At 34.8% G+C, this 13,584-nt stretch overlaps 1 protein-coding gene across 3 annotated transcripts in view; it reads right to left on the bottom strand.

The window, feature by feature from the left end:
* LOC105213776 (inactive dipeptidyl peptidase 10) overlaps positions 1–13,584 on the bottom strand; it is a 201,794-nt gene that overhangs the window by 31,492 nt on the left and 156,718 nt on the right. Inside the window, exon 1 of one of the 3 annotated variants that reach the window (XM_011186831.3) lies at positions 3,905–4,230. The exons of the other annotated variants lie outside the window; for them this stretch is intronic. Within the exon in view, the coding sequence (XP_011185133.2) occupies positions 3,905–4,021 (117 nt within the window). The 5' untranslated portion in view covers positions 4,022–4,230. Of the gene's footprint in view, positions 1–3,904; positions 4,231–13,584 lie in introns of those variants that run through there. 3 annotated transcript variants of the gene reach the window in all.

The raw sequence follows: 13,584 nt of genomic DNA, 5'->3' as shown, positions 1-13,584 counted from the left end.
TATTAATTGCTATTTAATGTTAGCCATATGTTTTGTTGTTGTAATTTAGTTATTTTTTTTTGTAAAATATTACACGGCAATTGAGATAATAGGTTATATGTAAATGCTTATATGAGAGGATATAATTTAGTTTTTTCTATTTTAGGTTTATTATTTCGTGCAATGTTGGCTTCTGTTATGTTCATTTAGCTCATATTTTGATTAAAGTTATGATTAGGAATTATTATATTATGTTATTTTTTATGTATTGTTATGTTAAGGTATGCTAGGTTATGTATAGTCAAGTTTTATTTTAATTTATTTTAATTTAATTTAATTTATTTCATGTTATTTTATTTTATTTTATTTTATTTTATTTTTATTTTATTTTATTTTATTTTATTTTATTTTATTTTATTTTATTTCATTTTATTTTATTTCATTTTATTTTATTTTATTTTATTTTATTTCATTTTATTATAATATTATTTTATTTTATTTTATTTTATTTTATTTTATTTTATTTTATTTTATTTTATTTTATTTTATTTTATTTTATTCTATTTTATTTTATTTTATTTTATTTTAATATTATTTTATTATTTCTCTTTATATTTGCACAGGTACCTCCTTTATTTTTTTCCTAGTTATAGTTATTTATACATATTCACCTCCTCTTTTATTAATTATGCAGTACAAACAACAACAACTCAACACTCTATACAACTACTTATTTATTTAGTAGTGTATCTTTTTGCCTATTTGGGAGTTTTAAGTCTACTCACAAGAAGAGAAAAGTCTTCTCTCCCAAAAACCAGTCAACTGAAGGTCGATTGTGTCTATGCAGCATGTAGCTTATGTATTTATAGCACAAGCGCACACCTACACATGCAAGGGAACAATGTACAAATTTATAAGCTGATTATGCAGACAGCTCGCAGTATTAAATGTATGAGTATCTTGGGCCCAGTGGCAGGCACACACACACTGCACTTGTACTTTGGTGGTTGCCTGTGCGAGCAGGCATTTTTGTAGCGAAATTCTGTCTTGTTTGACAAAACTTGCCTTTAAGGTATTTGCATAAAATGTTTGAAAGGCTTCAGAATTTAGATGACAACGTAAGGCACGTGTAGATTACACACATACATATGGATATATATAAATTTATGCATAAGTATATTGTCAACATGTGTGTGCGACACTAACGAACGCTTTTCTCAAGGTCTCTTAGATAAATAGGAAAAAAATTAAATTAAAAATGTGCGGGTTTATTAAAGACGTCTTTTGGGTAGAAGGGTTGCATAGAGTGGAGATTTTTTAAGGATATCTATGTATGTGCTGAATATACCATAATTTTATATATGTTACGTATACGCACTGACGCACTTAGAAGGCAAGCATTTAACTTATAAATTTATTATTATTTTCACTAAATAAAAACAACGTAATTCTCTTCCACAACCAAAACAAACAACAACACACCCGTCAACAACTGCTTAACTTCAACTTGTGCTTTACTGTTATCAGTGCACAGCAGCCTTCAACAACGACCCTGTGGGTCAATTCTTTTGGTCATCCCGACAGTGCCTGCATTTGATATTCAAACAAAAAAAATGTACGCAGTTTCAAAAAATGTGCAGAAAACATGCGATTATCGCACACAAACACACCCACCCACTTATACATAAAGGAAATACAGGAAATCTGCTTCGGCTTCCGCCATTGCATTGCAGCCGACGCCGTAATTAGATTGTTGTTTAGAAGAGCCATCGTCTAATTGTATTAATTTACTACAACAATGAAATGAGTTGCCGCTCGGACGTGCTGTTATCTGCTGTGCTCTCGTTAAGTAAAAAAGAAAACAAAGACAAGGAGAGAAGTGTCTTTATAAATAAAATAATAGGCGTAATTAGTGAAGGGGGTAATTAAGGTACAAAGGTAAGGAAGTATGTGACTAATCTGTTGAATGAAAGGGAGATGGCTAATGGATTGCGTGTTAGTTAACATCCTTCGCTTTACTCTTCTTAAATTCCTTCAAAAATTTCTTAAATTTTCACCAAATTACCAAAACTTAATGGAGTGGGAACTTACTACTGATCCGTGAAATTTTTGGTTATCAGCAATTTGTCTCTTTTGTGTTACCATTTTATGTAAAAACTTGACGCCGCGGAATACCTTCATTTGCAAATAAAATAGTCTAGTCTTTCTAGAAAAGAGTTTCGACATCTAGGGGACATTTTGACCATGTTTACGTATTATAAGTAAAATGTGTAGTGAGAGAGTTGAATAACCTTCTTATCAGTGTGCTACACAAAAACTATATTCTTGGAACAATCGATTCGTGTGTTGTCTAGCGACTTTGGTGAAATTTTCTGACAGAAAATTTTTATGAATGATTTCAGTCCCCTGTATTTTTCTTAAATTTGGTAGTTCTCATTTATAGGGGTCACAATGACCTGTAGGGTAGGCATTGGAGGGTTAAAATTGTTTTCTCATTTTCCCCCCATTCGATATTATGCACTTGTGCCGTCACTTCCTCGAGGCACTTCTCGATACTTGGGAAAGCCTTTGGTTGTTTCAACGATCGTATGCTTGTAAAACGAGGGCTCTTTAAGGTTCTCTTTATTTATGGAAATAGGAAAAAATAACACAGTGACATATCTCTCGAATATGGATGCTGGGGCGTCGTTACAGTCTGCGGTAATATTTTGAGTCAAGAGAAAATTAATTAATTAATTAATTTTTTAATGAGTGATAAGTTCTTGGCTTTTTGAAAAAAAATGAGTACAGTTAGAACCCAGCACGTTAACATTTCTTCTGAAAAGTTGGGCCATTCTAATATAAATCCCAACCCTTTCCTATAACTCACATTGTTAGATTTCGGATTATTTGTGGGAATTGCTGTCAAATTTAATTGAATGTACCAAGAGACCATATATTTTCGAAATTCTATAAGTTTTATTTTGTACAGGAATTCCATTTGGATCTTCTACTGAAAAAAATGTCTGATAATACCAGGTTATACAGCGATGCTTCACTAAACTGGACAGATTTGGTAACATTTTTTCTAGAAAATATTGTACCACGGATGCCAGTTGGTATTTTCAAATTTCAAAACATGTTTAAAATTCGAAGAATAATAAGGCTAGGCAATATGATACATTGTGAGTAAACTTGTGGTTGTCTCTTTGACAAGATTTCCATAGAAATTTCGCTAACATACAACTAGTTGTACAAACAAAAATTCTTCATCAAATACAACAAAAAACTTAGTTGCAACGAGCCAACATTACAAGAATTTTTCTACAACATTCACTATTATACTATTCTAACAAACCCAATATTTCAACTAAATGCGCCCTTCAACTTAGCTACCGTTCGACTGTGTGCGTGTTTGTGTATGTGTGTCTATGCTTGCTCCTCTCCAACCACGAAGTCAACCAAGCGAGCAGGCAAATATAAACGCTCCACAAAGAATTTAAATGTGTGGCAATAAAAAATTCACAAGACAATGGATAACAGATGCAGCAACAGCGAAAAACTGAGAGACAAACCAGCGATGGCAGTAGCAGCAACAACAACATCGCTGGTTTGTGTCTGCCCGTCAAAGATGTGCAGCAGAGCAAGCACGAAGCAAATATGTGAAAACAGTTGAAAATTGGCACACAAATGCCACAAAGTGAACGAGGCTGGGGGTGGTCGAGCTGCTGGCGGCTGCGTGTGCACACGTGTGAAGCGCATATGTGTTGCCGCAGCGAGGAGAGTACGCTGGTTGCGTTTTTTGTTTTCTTGAAAGAACTCGTTTATTGATGCGCTTCGCTGCTTCACATTTCGCTGCTTGTTTGTCTGCCGAGCGAAGACACTTGGCAGCAAACGCAATAACAAGCGGCGACGTTGCAATGTGTTGGTGTGTTTGTGTACTCACCTCATCCTTGGCTACGAGTGTGACCTTCTTCATTGGTGCGCTATTGTTGACAACGACTGTTTCTCGCTTCACCGATGGCGTTTTCAGTGCAGATTTCGGTTTCTGTATCTCCACCATACTTTGTGGGTATGATTTATTTTTTATTAAGGGGGGTGCGGGTATGCGAAGGTGTTAGATTTTCAGGTTTTTTTCTTATTGGAGGAGTTTGTTTTGACTTTTTTCAAAAATTTTTTAATTTTTTAATTATTTTATAAATTTTGTTTTCAATTTATTTTTTCAAATATCTTTTCAAAGCTTTTTGAAATTTTTTTTTTCAAAACATTTTTTCAAAAATATTTTTTCAAAATTTATTTTTTTCAAAACGGTTTTTCACATTTTTTTTCAAGACTTATTTTTCAAAACTTTTTTTTAAATTTTTTTCAAGATTTTGTTTTTAAAAAAATGCTTTAAAGGTTTGTTTTTAAATTGTTTTTAATTACTTTTTCAACATTTTTTTAGAATTTCTTTTTCAAACTCGTTTGTTTTATTTTCTTTTAATTTTTTATGCACTTATTTGGTCACCCTTTATTTTTATGAGTTCATTAGATTTTCTCAATAATTTTTATTTGTTTTCTCCCTATATTTCAAAACTTCAGCGCCATGATTCATTAAACAACAAACAATGTGGAGGCAAGCAATAATTTACAAAAACAACAACTAAAAAAAAAACAAATATATTTGAAAACTTAAATCAAATAAACAAAAACAAAGCGCCTTCAAATGAAACCGAGAAATCTACAAAGTTAATGTCACGTAAAGGGTTATCAGCGCGTCCTCAAACCCCAAGTGTGTGACAACACAATCAGCCCGCGGCGCACGAAAAGGCCGCTATTTGTTCAGGCAAAAGCGTGAGAACTTTTTCTTCGCCACAAACGCTTGATTGTCTTCCAGGCGCACAAACTTTTCGCAGCTCTTTTTTATGGCTTCATTAACTCATCTTTTCAATTTTACGCCACATTCACACAGAAAGACCCTCCAAAGCGTTCACAAAGAAAAATGGGGGTAGGGGGAAAGTACATTTCATATTTTTGTTTGTTTTTTTTTTCTTGCAAAAAAGAACATTTATGCATTTTATTGCGCGCCTGGCATATTATCGCCTCATAACATTATATTCTATGCGTTACGTTTTTCATTTCATTTAATGCCGCACAAATATTTAGCGCTTCATTTGGTTTTATGCGTGCCGTTCACAGCTCTCTCTTTCACTCTGTGTGTTTATGCGCGTCTGCCCGTTTCGTGCGGGTCGTCATGGCGTATTAGTAATGTGTCGACAGCTGATTGTTTCCACATTTCAAATGCCACATAAAATGCATAACCTCATTGTTGTTTTTGTTGTTGTTGTTACTGTTTTTTGTGCCACATTTGAGTTAAAGGTTAATTTTGCGGTTTACAGCACATTTCAGCGTTGTCCTTGTTGTTGTCACCTCGGTTAGTGCCTCAAATGGGATTAGGTGTATAAAAAATCCCTTTTTCTGCTCTTCTTCTTTCTTATGAAATGGCGTTGCTGATTTTACTGTCAATTTAAATTTAATATTTTCAACACTCTGCAGCCCTCTTCTATTCAAGGTTTTATCTTATCCATACGTGTAAATGGGTCGCACGTTCTTTTTTCAACTGCTTGCGCTTGTCTTCTGTCAAATTATATGTTTGTGGGTTGAGTGAAATTTTTTCTGGATTTTATTCTAGTAAGCGTTAAATTGAATTTTGGCACTGGATCACGCGTGTGTTTTTCTTCATATCTAAACTTGCGCTACAGCTTGTAAATTTTTGGGGTGCAGAGTTTGTAATTGATGTTTGAAATATATTAAATTTTGTGTAGAACACTGAGTTTTTTTCATGGATTACAGATTTTTGCCTAAATAGCAATAATAAAGTTACATTTATGATAGTTGCTTCTTCCTTCCTATTGGAATCTTGAAAGTTATACAAAAGTAGTTTCGTCCTACTAGTTTATACAGACATCACACAGGGGCATATTGACCTCAATAAAGATAAGGTTCTCACGGTAGTCAGCTCTACGTAATCTGAACTGAAAAAATCAGGGTATTTCCAGATTTGTTTCCGATCCAGGATTTTCTACTCGTCACAATTCCTTTAAACTATTCCGATTAATTATTATTTGCTGCCATAGCAACAACTAATTGATCTCCATTAACAGATTAAACGTGCTCTGAGAATTAAGAATAAATATGGTAAGGCAGAAATATCATTCGAATATCGCTCTGCTAGTATTCGGTATTTTTTTTCATACACTATTTGTTGGTTAGGAAATCACTAAAATAGAAAAAACGCCTAAACAGATTTCCTTGCATTTTGTAGGTACCGACTTAAGTAGTTTACTGGCTTTGGATTTTTCCGGGAGATTGAGTCATAAGTAAAATAGTGTATTCTCCGATTTTGAAGGTAGCCTAATCTACAATTTCCTATGAATTTAATGGTGTAGACCACTTTTCGATCAAGCTTATAGGACAGATGCTATAAGGGGTCCAGTATTTTTCTATATATACAATTTTTATACTCTCGCAACAAAAGTTGCTAAAGAGTGTATTATAGTTTTGTCCAAATAACGGTTGTTTGTAAGTCCTAAAATGAAACGAGTTAGATATAGGGTTATATATACCAAAGTGATCGAGGGTGACGAGTAAAGTTCAAATCCGGATGTCTGTCTCTCCGTCCGTGCAAGCTGTAACTTGAGTAAAAATTGAGATATCTTAATGAAGCTTGTAACACGTGTTCCTTGGCACCATAAGAAGGTTAAGTTCGAAGATGAGCGGAATCGAACCACTGCCACGCCCACAAAATGGAAAACCGAAAACACATAAAGAGCCATAACTAAAGAAATAAAATTTGGTACAAAGGATTGTTCAAGGAAGGGGCGAATTGGGATGTAATTTTTTTGGGAAAGTGGTCATGGCCTCGTCCCCTACTAAGTTTTTTGTACATATCTCGTAAACTACTAAAGCTATATCATCGAAATTCTCAGGAGTATTTTTTTCAGGCATTTCAGGCAAATGGAGGATATCGGATTATAACCACGCCCACCTCCCATACAAAGGTTATGTTGAAAACGACTAAAAATGCTTTAATTCAGTAAGGGAAAACACCAGAAACCTTAACTTTCATTATAAAGAAGGTACAGAAGGGCTCCACATAAATTGGTATACAAAATTTTTAGTGGGTGTGGCTCCGCCCACTTATGGGTCAAAAACCATATCTCCGAAACTACTCGACCAATATCAGTGAAATTTGGTTTGTAATAGTTTCCTTACATCCCAATGATATGTTGTGAAAATAGGACATATCGGTTCACAACCACGCGTACTTTCTATATAGCAGAACTTTGAAGTCGATCTGTATCGTTTACTCTACAATCCATAAAGTAAGCACTAGTGAAGATATCGGAACAGAACTGTGCATAAATGCTGCATTTATAGAGTGGCAGCCTCTTTCTAAAAATCGTTGAAATCGGACCATAGGTTTTTAAGCCCATATATCGAACACGAGGACCTCGGTGCTTCTAAACTAATATTATGGTTTCCAACTTTCCATGGACTTTATACCATATATATGAAGAATATGTGGGTGAAATTGTCTATTATATAATATTGAATAAATAAATTGCGAGAGTAACTTAGACCCTTCAGAACATCTGAAATTAAAATACATTTTTTTAGAAAGTAAAAAAAAAAATATATTTTAAGCTTTAGTAGATTTACGTAGAATAAACACGGGTCACTGTGACTCATTTATATTTCCATTAAATGTGAAACATTTGCAAATGCTTATTTAAGTTCACTACTCCTGTGATATGAAACTTCCACCTTATGAAAAATTATCCCACTTATCGCGAGTGTCGGCCAATGAGCGATTGTCGTCTACAGATGATATTGTAAGTATCGATCGAGTTCAACCAACGACTGTGAATGCTTTTCTATTGTTAGAAATTTTTGAATTTTGTCGACTTAATCGATTGAAGTCAATTATACTGCCAGTCGGGGGATTGGGTTTTTGGGTCATAATGACCCCGAATCACTATTGGCGAGTTAAATTCATTTCATAGATTTATAAAAATTATAAAATATTTCCATAAACCCTAACCTATATCTTATTTTATGTGTCTTCACAGTTAGTGACCGCGTGTAAGAAAAACTTGAGAAAAGCTCGATCGAAAAATTAACTCGATTAAGAAAATTATGACACATTCACAGATTCCCTGACCTGAGATGGATGCTGCCTGGGTATACTATAAGGCACTTAGAAGCATATCCTGCGTTAATGTTTTGAAATTTTGTTAATCTCTCTTAGTAATCAAGGGAATTTGACAGTAATGTGACTTAGTTATACTAGACTTCATCTAAATTTAGTTATTTTAGAATCTGTACAACCCAATGCATCCCAGACTACACCGAAAGCGCGTCAAACCAACATCAGGAAGTTACAAATTTGGTTCGTAATGGCTCATTGGATTATGCAGAAATCGTTATAGTCTGTCTTCGACATTAAACAAAGGAAATTGAGAATTTAAGAATATATTAGAAAAACTTAGATTGTACAGTAACCAAGAGGACTATTTAACAGTAAAACTACAAATATGGTGAATAAAGAGGTTGTCTGCCTAAGGACACTTCTAGGAGTTTGATTTGATTCCATTGCTTCTATGAATACCATGGAATAGATTTATCATTATGAACAGTTCTAGAAAACACAAATTAAAGGTAAAAACACTGTATGTCCTAGAAAAATTAGATAAAAAATCATTCACGAAATATATGAACTTGTGAAACACAACGGAAACGAAGAAAGTGAAGGCTAAAATCAGAAAAAAACACTGTTGAAGGTCTGTGTGTAGTTAAACTCGAACTAAAAATGAATGAAACTGCGTGGGTCCACAGAAAACGCGAAGTTGTTGCAGAATACTAAGAAATAACTGTGGGGACATAAATGTAAACATATAACTATGTAGTCTGTGCGATTTGTGTGGGTGCATTTGTGCGCACAGCTGTGCGTAAAAGATATGCATAAATAGAAAAATGAGCTTGCAAACGCAAAAGAGCAAACAATGAAAATGACAATAGAAGTAAGGGGAGAGCACGCTAGCCTTGCAATGCAAAAACAAATGCAAGCATAAATTTATAGAAAAAAAATTACAATGATTTTTTTTTCACCAAATTTTCTTGGAAAAACAATTACAACAAAAAGCAAGTCAATTTCACTTGTGGCGAGTTTTCGCTATTATTTTTCAATGTCTCCATGTTTGGTATGGAAGAGTATGGCGCAGTCAGCTGTGAAGCTCGCACGCCTTTGCAAAACACGCGCTTACACACGCACGCCCACTGTTGGCTGGCTACCACACGAACAACAACAACAACAACAATAAAATACCACAGCCAGCAGCAGCAACAAGCTGAATGAAGTATGCTAGTCAGTCAATAGCTTGTGTGAGTTGGCTGGGCAGTGTCAACATATGCATGCGCTCACGCCTTGAAGTATGTATACAATTTCGTAGAATTCTGTTATTATCTGCTTCACACACTTTCACACTTTTTTCGCATTGTTTGCCAATTAAATGCGCTAACACCTGTGGGTCTATTGAAAATTAGAATTCTTTCGACATTTTCTTGGTAGAGCTTTAAAGGCGCACTTAAAACTTGCTTAATGTTAAAGAAAAAATATTTTATTTCTTCACCCCTACTGTTTAGTTATACGCTTTCTTTACATTTTAAATCTATTTAAAGTACTCGCGCGCGTAAAATCGCTTTCATCGCGCCGCGTAGCAATTTCAATGTTTGCACTTGTCTCACGTAGGCTTTGCGACGGCATGCGCTTTCGTTTTTCCGTTTGTCCGTTTTTTGCGTTGTTCACAACAGCAAAAGTGAGCAGCAACTGTTCGTTGTTGACACGATTCCATTGCCATGAGTTGGGACTTGCGGCGCTACTCTGCTTACGCCAGTTGTCATGGTCAACGCTCTCTCCACTGTAATTGTTATTTTTATGCTCTGCAAGTGTCAGTGCTGAGCGCTGGAAACCGGTTTCCAGTTGAATTTCTTAAGTGTCAAAAGGAAAGTTATGCCAAAGAGCTTTAGCGTAAGTGCAGAGAAAAAAGTTGAAGTCAAATATGGTTGATGCTCGAAATATTGTAAGCTTTTGGTCTTTTAAAAGCTTAAGAAGCTTTCGCTGCTTTTTAATGCTTTCGAGCTTTTTGGCTTTTTAGGGAATTGTGCTTTTTTCTACAATATTTTAAAGCTCAATATTGTGGCTTATTAAGCTTTTATCAATGGCTTGCTATAAAAAGTTATAAAAGTCTTTGAAACTAATATATTTATATTAAGTACCCACGCTGAACAAATTCTGGTACTGTTAAAGACTTTACTGTTATAAAATAAATGTTAAGCTAAAGCTATACTGAAATTAAAAAAATTAATTCAAATAATATAGGGTTATAGAATATACAGTTGCGCTTAATACAAGTTTGATTTGTCCTTAAAAGGTTTATTTTTTGATTGACTGCGATTAATTCAGTACTTTCAGAAGAAAATATGCAAATAATCTGGGCTTTCGAGAAAATTAGATTTGATAGATAGGGGAGAGAATTCGTTCCCACGACAGTTGGGTGTATGTAGTCGGAGGAAGAAGACGTGTAAAAGTTTACTCATAAAAATACTAATTTTATTATAGGCTTTAGATCTGGACTATTTTCAAGGGAGATTACAGTGTGGCTGATGACTTTACCGGTTCTCTTTGAAGTAGAATGTTTCTAGAGGATCTTTAAATCTCGCGCTTTCAGACGGTCAATAATGCAGAAAAGTTTCCAAGGAAATTCAGTTTAATGGGTTAGGGGTAGTCAGAGACACGAAATAATGAGAATTTTCAGTAATTTTTTTTTGCTATTAAATCATGTTATTTTACAAGAGTAATAATATGGCATTATTATATAACACATGTTTTGACTTAAAGTCACGAAAATTTGAAAAAAAAAATTATAATTTCCAAAGTTATAGCTGTCTGTGTTGACCCAGTTTCAAAAAAAGGTCCTTGCAATGACAAACATAAGGTCTTGGAGAATCATCTAAAATCAATCGGATAAAAAAATTAGTTTTATAAATGGATAATGCTGGGACTGAACCAAACTTTTTTTTCAACAACTAACAAAATGGAAAAAAATCTTTGGTTCAGGCCTGAGTTTATTATGCATTCTAAAAGCTTTATGAATTTCATTAAAATCTACTCAGCGGTTGAGTTGAGCTACAGTTGTCACCAGTTCAAAAAACATAGTTTTGAGATAAATGCATTTAAAGTTTGACACCAGTGTGTTGGAGTGCCTGAGCGCTCTTTGTTATTTGTCGAATAGCTCGAAAAGTAATTATCGGCTCAACTTCAAATTTTCAGAGAATATTTTTAAAATTTTACTCCTAACGAAAATGCAAAAAAAGTTTAAATCAACAAAAAATTTGGTTCCCAAATAAATTGATGAAATTTTAATTAAAACAAGTAAGGAAAGGCTAAGTTCGGGTGCAACCGAACATTTTATACTTTCGCAGTTTATTTAGAGATTTAACTATAATTTCGGTGAAAAATTACCCTAAGGCACTGAGTTGCTCTTGTTTGAAGGATTCAGAAGGATTAAAAATTGAGTTATACGGGAAGTAGGCGTAGTTGTGAACCGATTCTATTAGTGTCATCAGGGTGTCAAGAAAATATTATATACCGAATTTCATTGAAATCTGTCGAGTAGTTCTTGAGATATGATTTTTGACCCATAAGTGAACGACGTCACGCCTATTTTCCATTTTCTAAAAATATCTCAGTGCAGCTTCCTTCTGCCATTTCTTATGTAAAATTTGGTGTTTCTGACGTTTCTCATTGGTGAGTTCACTTTTAGTTATTTTCAACCTAACCTTTGTATGGGAGGTGGGCGTGGTTATTATCCGATTTCTTTCATTTTTGGACTGTATAAGGAAACGGCTGCAGAAGTTTGGTTTATATACTTTCATTGTTTTGCAAGATATATACCAAAAACATATTTGGGGGCGGGGTCACGCCCACTTTTCCAAAAAAATTACATTCAAATGTGCCCCTCCCTAATGCGATATTATGTTCCAAATTTTATTTTCATAACTTTATTTATGACTTAGTTATAGCTCTTTATGTGTTTTTGGTTATCGCCATTTTGTGGGCGTGGCAGTGGTCCGATTCCGCCCATCTTAGAACTTAACATTCTTATGGTGCCAAGCAACACATGTTCCAAGTTTCATTAAGATATCTCAATTTTTACTCAAGTTACAGCTTGCACGGACGGACAGACGGACAGACGGACGGACGGACAGACAGACATCCGGATTTGAACTTTACTCGTCAGCCTGATCACTTTGGTATATATAACCCTATATCTAACTCGTTTAGTTTTAGGACTTACAAACAACCGTTATGTGGACAAAACTATAATACTCTCTTAGCAACTTTTGTTGCGAGAGTATAAAAAAAACTACAGTCCTTCATTCCTTTAAATGAAATTGAGGAATATTGTGGCTGAATAGTTAGGTTGTCTTACATAATACAAAATTGTCTTTCCCGTTAGGCAACCAGAATTTTAGCGAGACCCCTGTTACTACTTTTTGTGGTTATGTCTGCACTTTCCTTTACTTATATTGAATATTAAGCAATCACTCTTCAAATTTATTGCTTTAATATGCCACCCTTCAAAACTCCACTCACATATGTACTTCCCCATCAAGGTACAATGAATAATTCTTATTTACTTAAGATTACACAATGTACCTACGCTAACGAAGCAGCTTAATTAAAATACACATCAACTAATGAAAGCGCAATACAATACACATGTAAGTGTGATGGAAATGCAAATGCAAATGCGCGTGCAAATACTTGCACATGCAATGAACTGCCGCCCTGGACTAGCGAGTGCAGTAGATTGGCTAATCAAATAAGCGTGTAATAACTTGTTGAATGTGCGACGTGATGCGTTGTGTGTGGCGCCACGAATGTGCATAAGAACCTTGCGACAAGCGACATTGTTGCATGCAACCAACCAACCGACTGCATGACTTTATGCGAATGAATGTGGAAAGTAATACAGTTAAAAGCGGAAAGCTTTAGTGGCACACAAGAGAGGTTGGGCGGGGGTTTATATGCGAGTATACAAAGGAAACGGAAATGCATACATTTAATATACAACAAGTGTGGGTATATGTGCATGGTGGAACGCATAAATTTAATGCTGAGGCACGCGAATAATAAACAAGGCGGAAATAAACGCGCGCATACATACACACATACAAATGCATACTTGCATATATGAGTGGAACTGAGTGTAGATAAGTGAGTGAGTGTGCGTATGTGAAGGTGAGTTAAATGCTCGCAAAATGTTGTTAACGAATTTATGTTGTTGTTGGCGTTAACGGCCGTTGGTTTATTATGTATGTAAATGTATGCGGCACGCGGCAAACTGTTACAAAAGAGCTTGGAAATCACCCATTTCGGTTAAATTGAAAAGCTGCGCGAGGCAGCCAAGCGTGTTGTGCATTTATCAGGCAACAACGCACGCACACATATACATACATATGAACGTATAAATACAAAATTTCACATAACTGTATTGCACTTCACAGCCGTTAAGTGCTCGC

This window comes from Zeugodacus cucurbitae, chromosome 5 (genome assembly GCF_028554725.1).
Source record: "Zeugodacus cucurbitae isolate PBARC_wt_2022May chromosome 5, idZeuCucr1.2, whole genome shotgun sequence".
Lineage (NCBI taxonomy): Eukaryota > Metazoa > Arthropoda > Insecta > Diptera > Tephritidae > Zeugodacus > Zeugodacus cucurbitae.
This window is presented reverse-complemented; position numbering and strand designations above follow the sequence as displayed.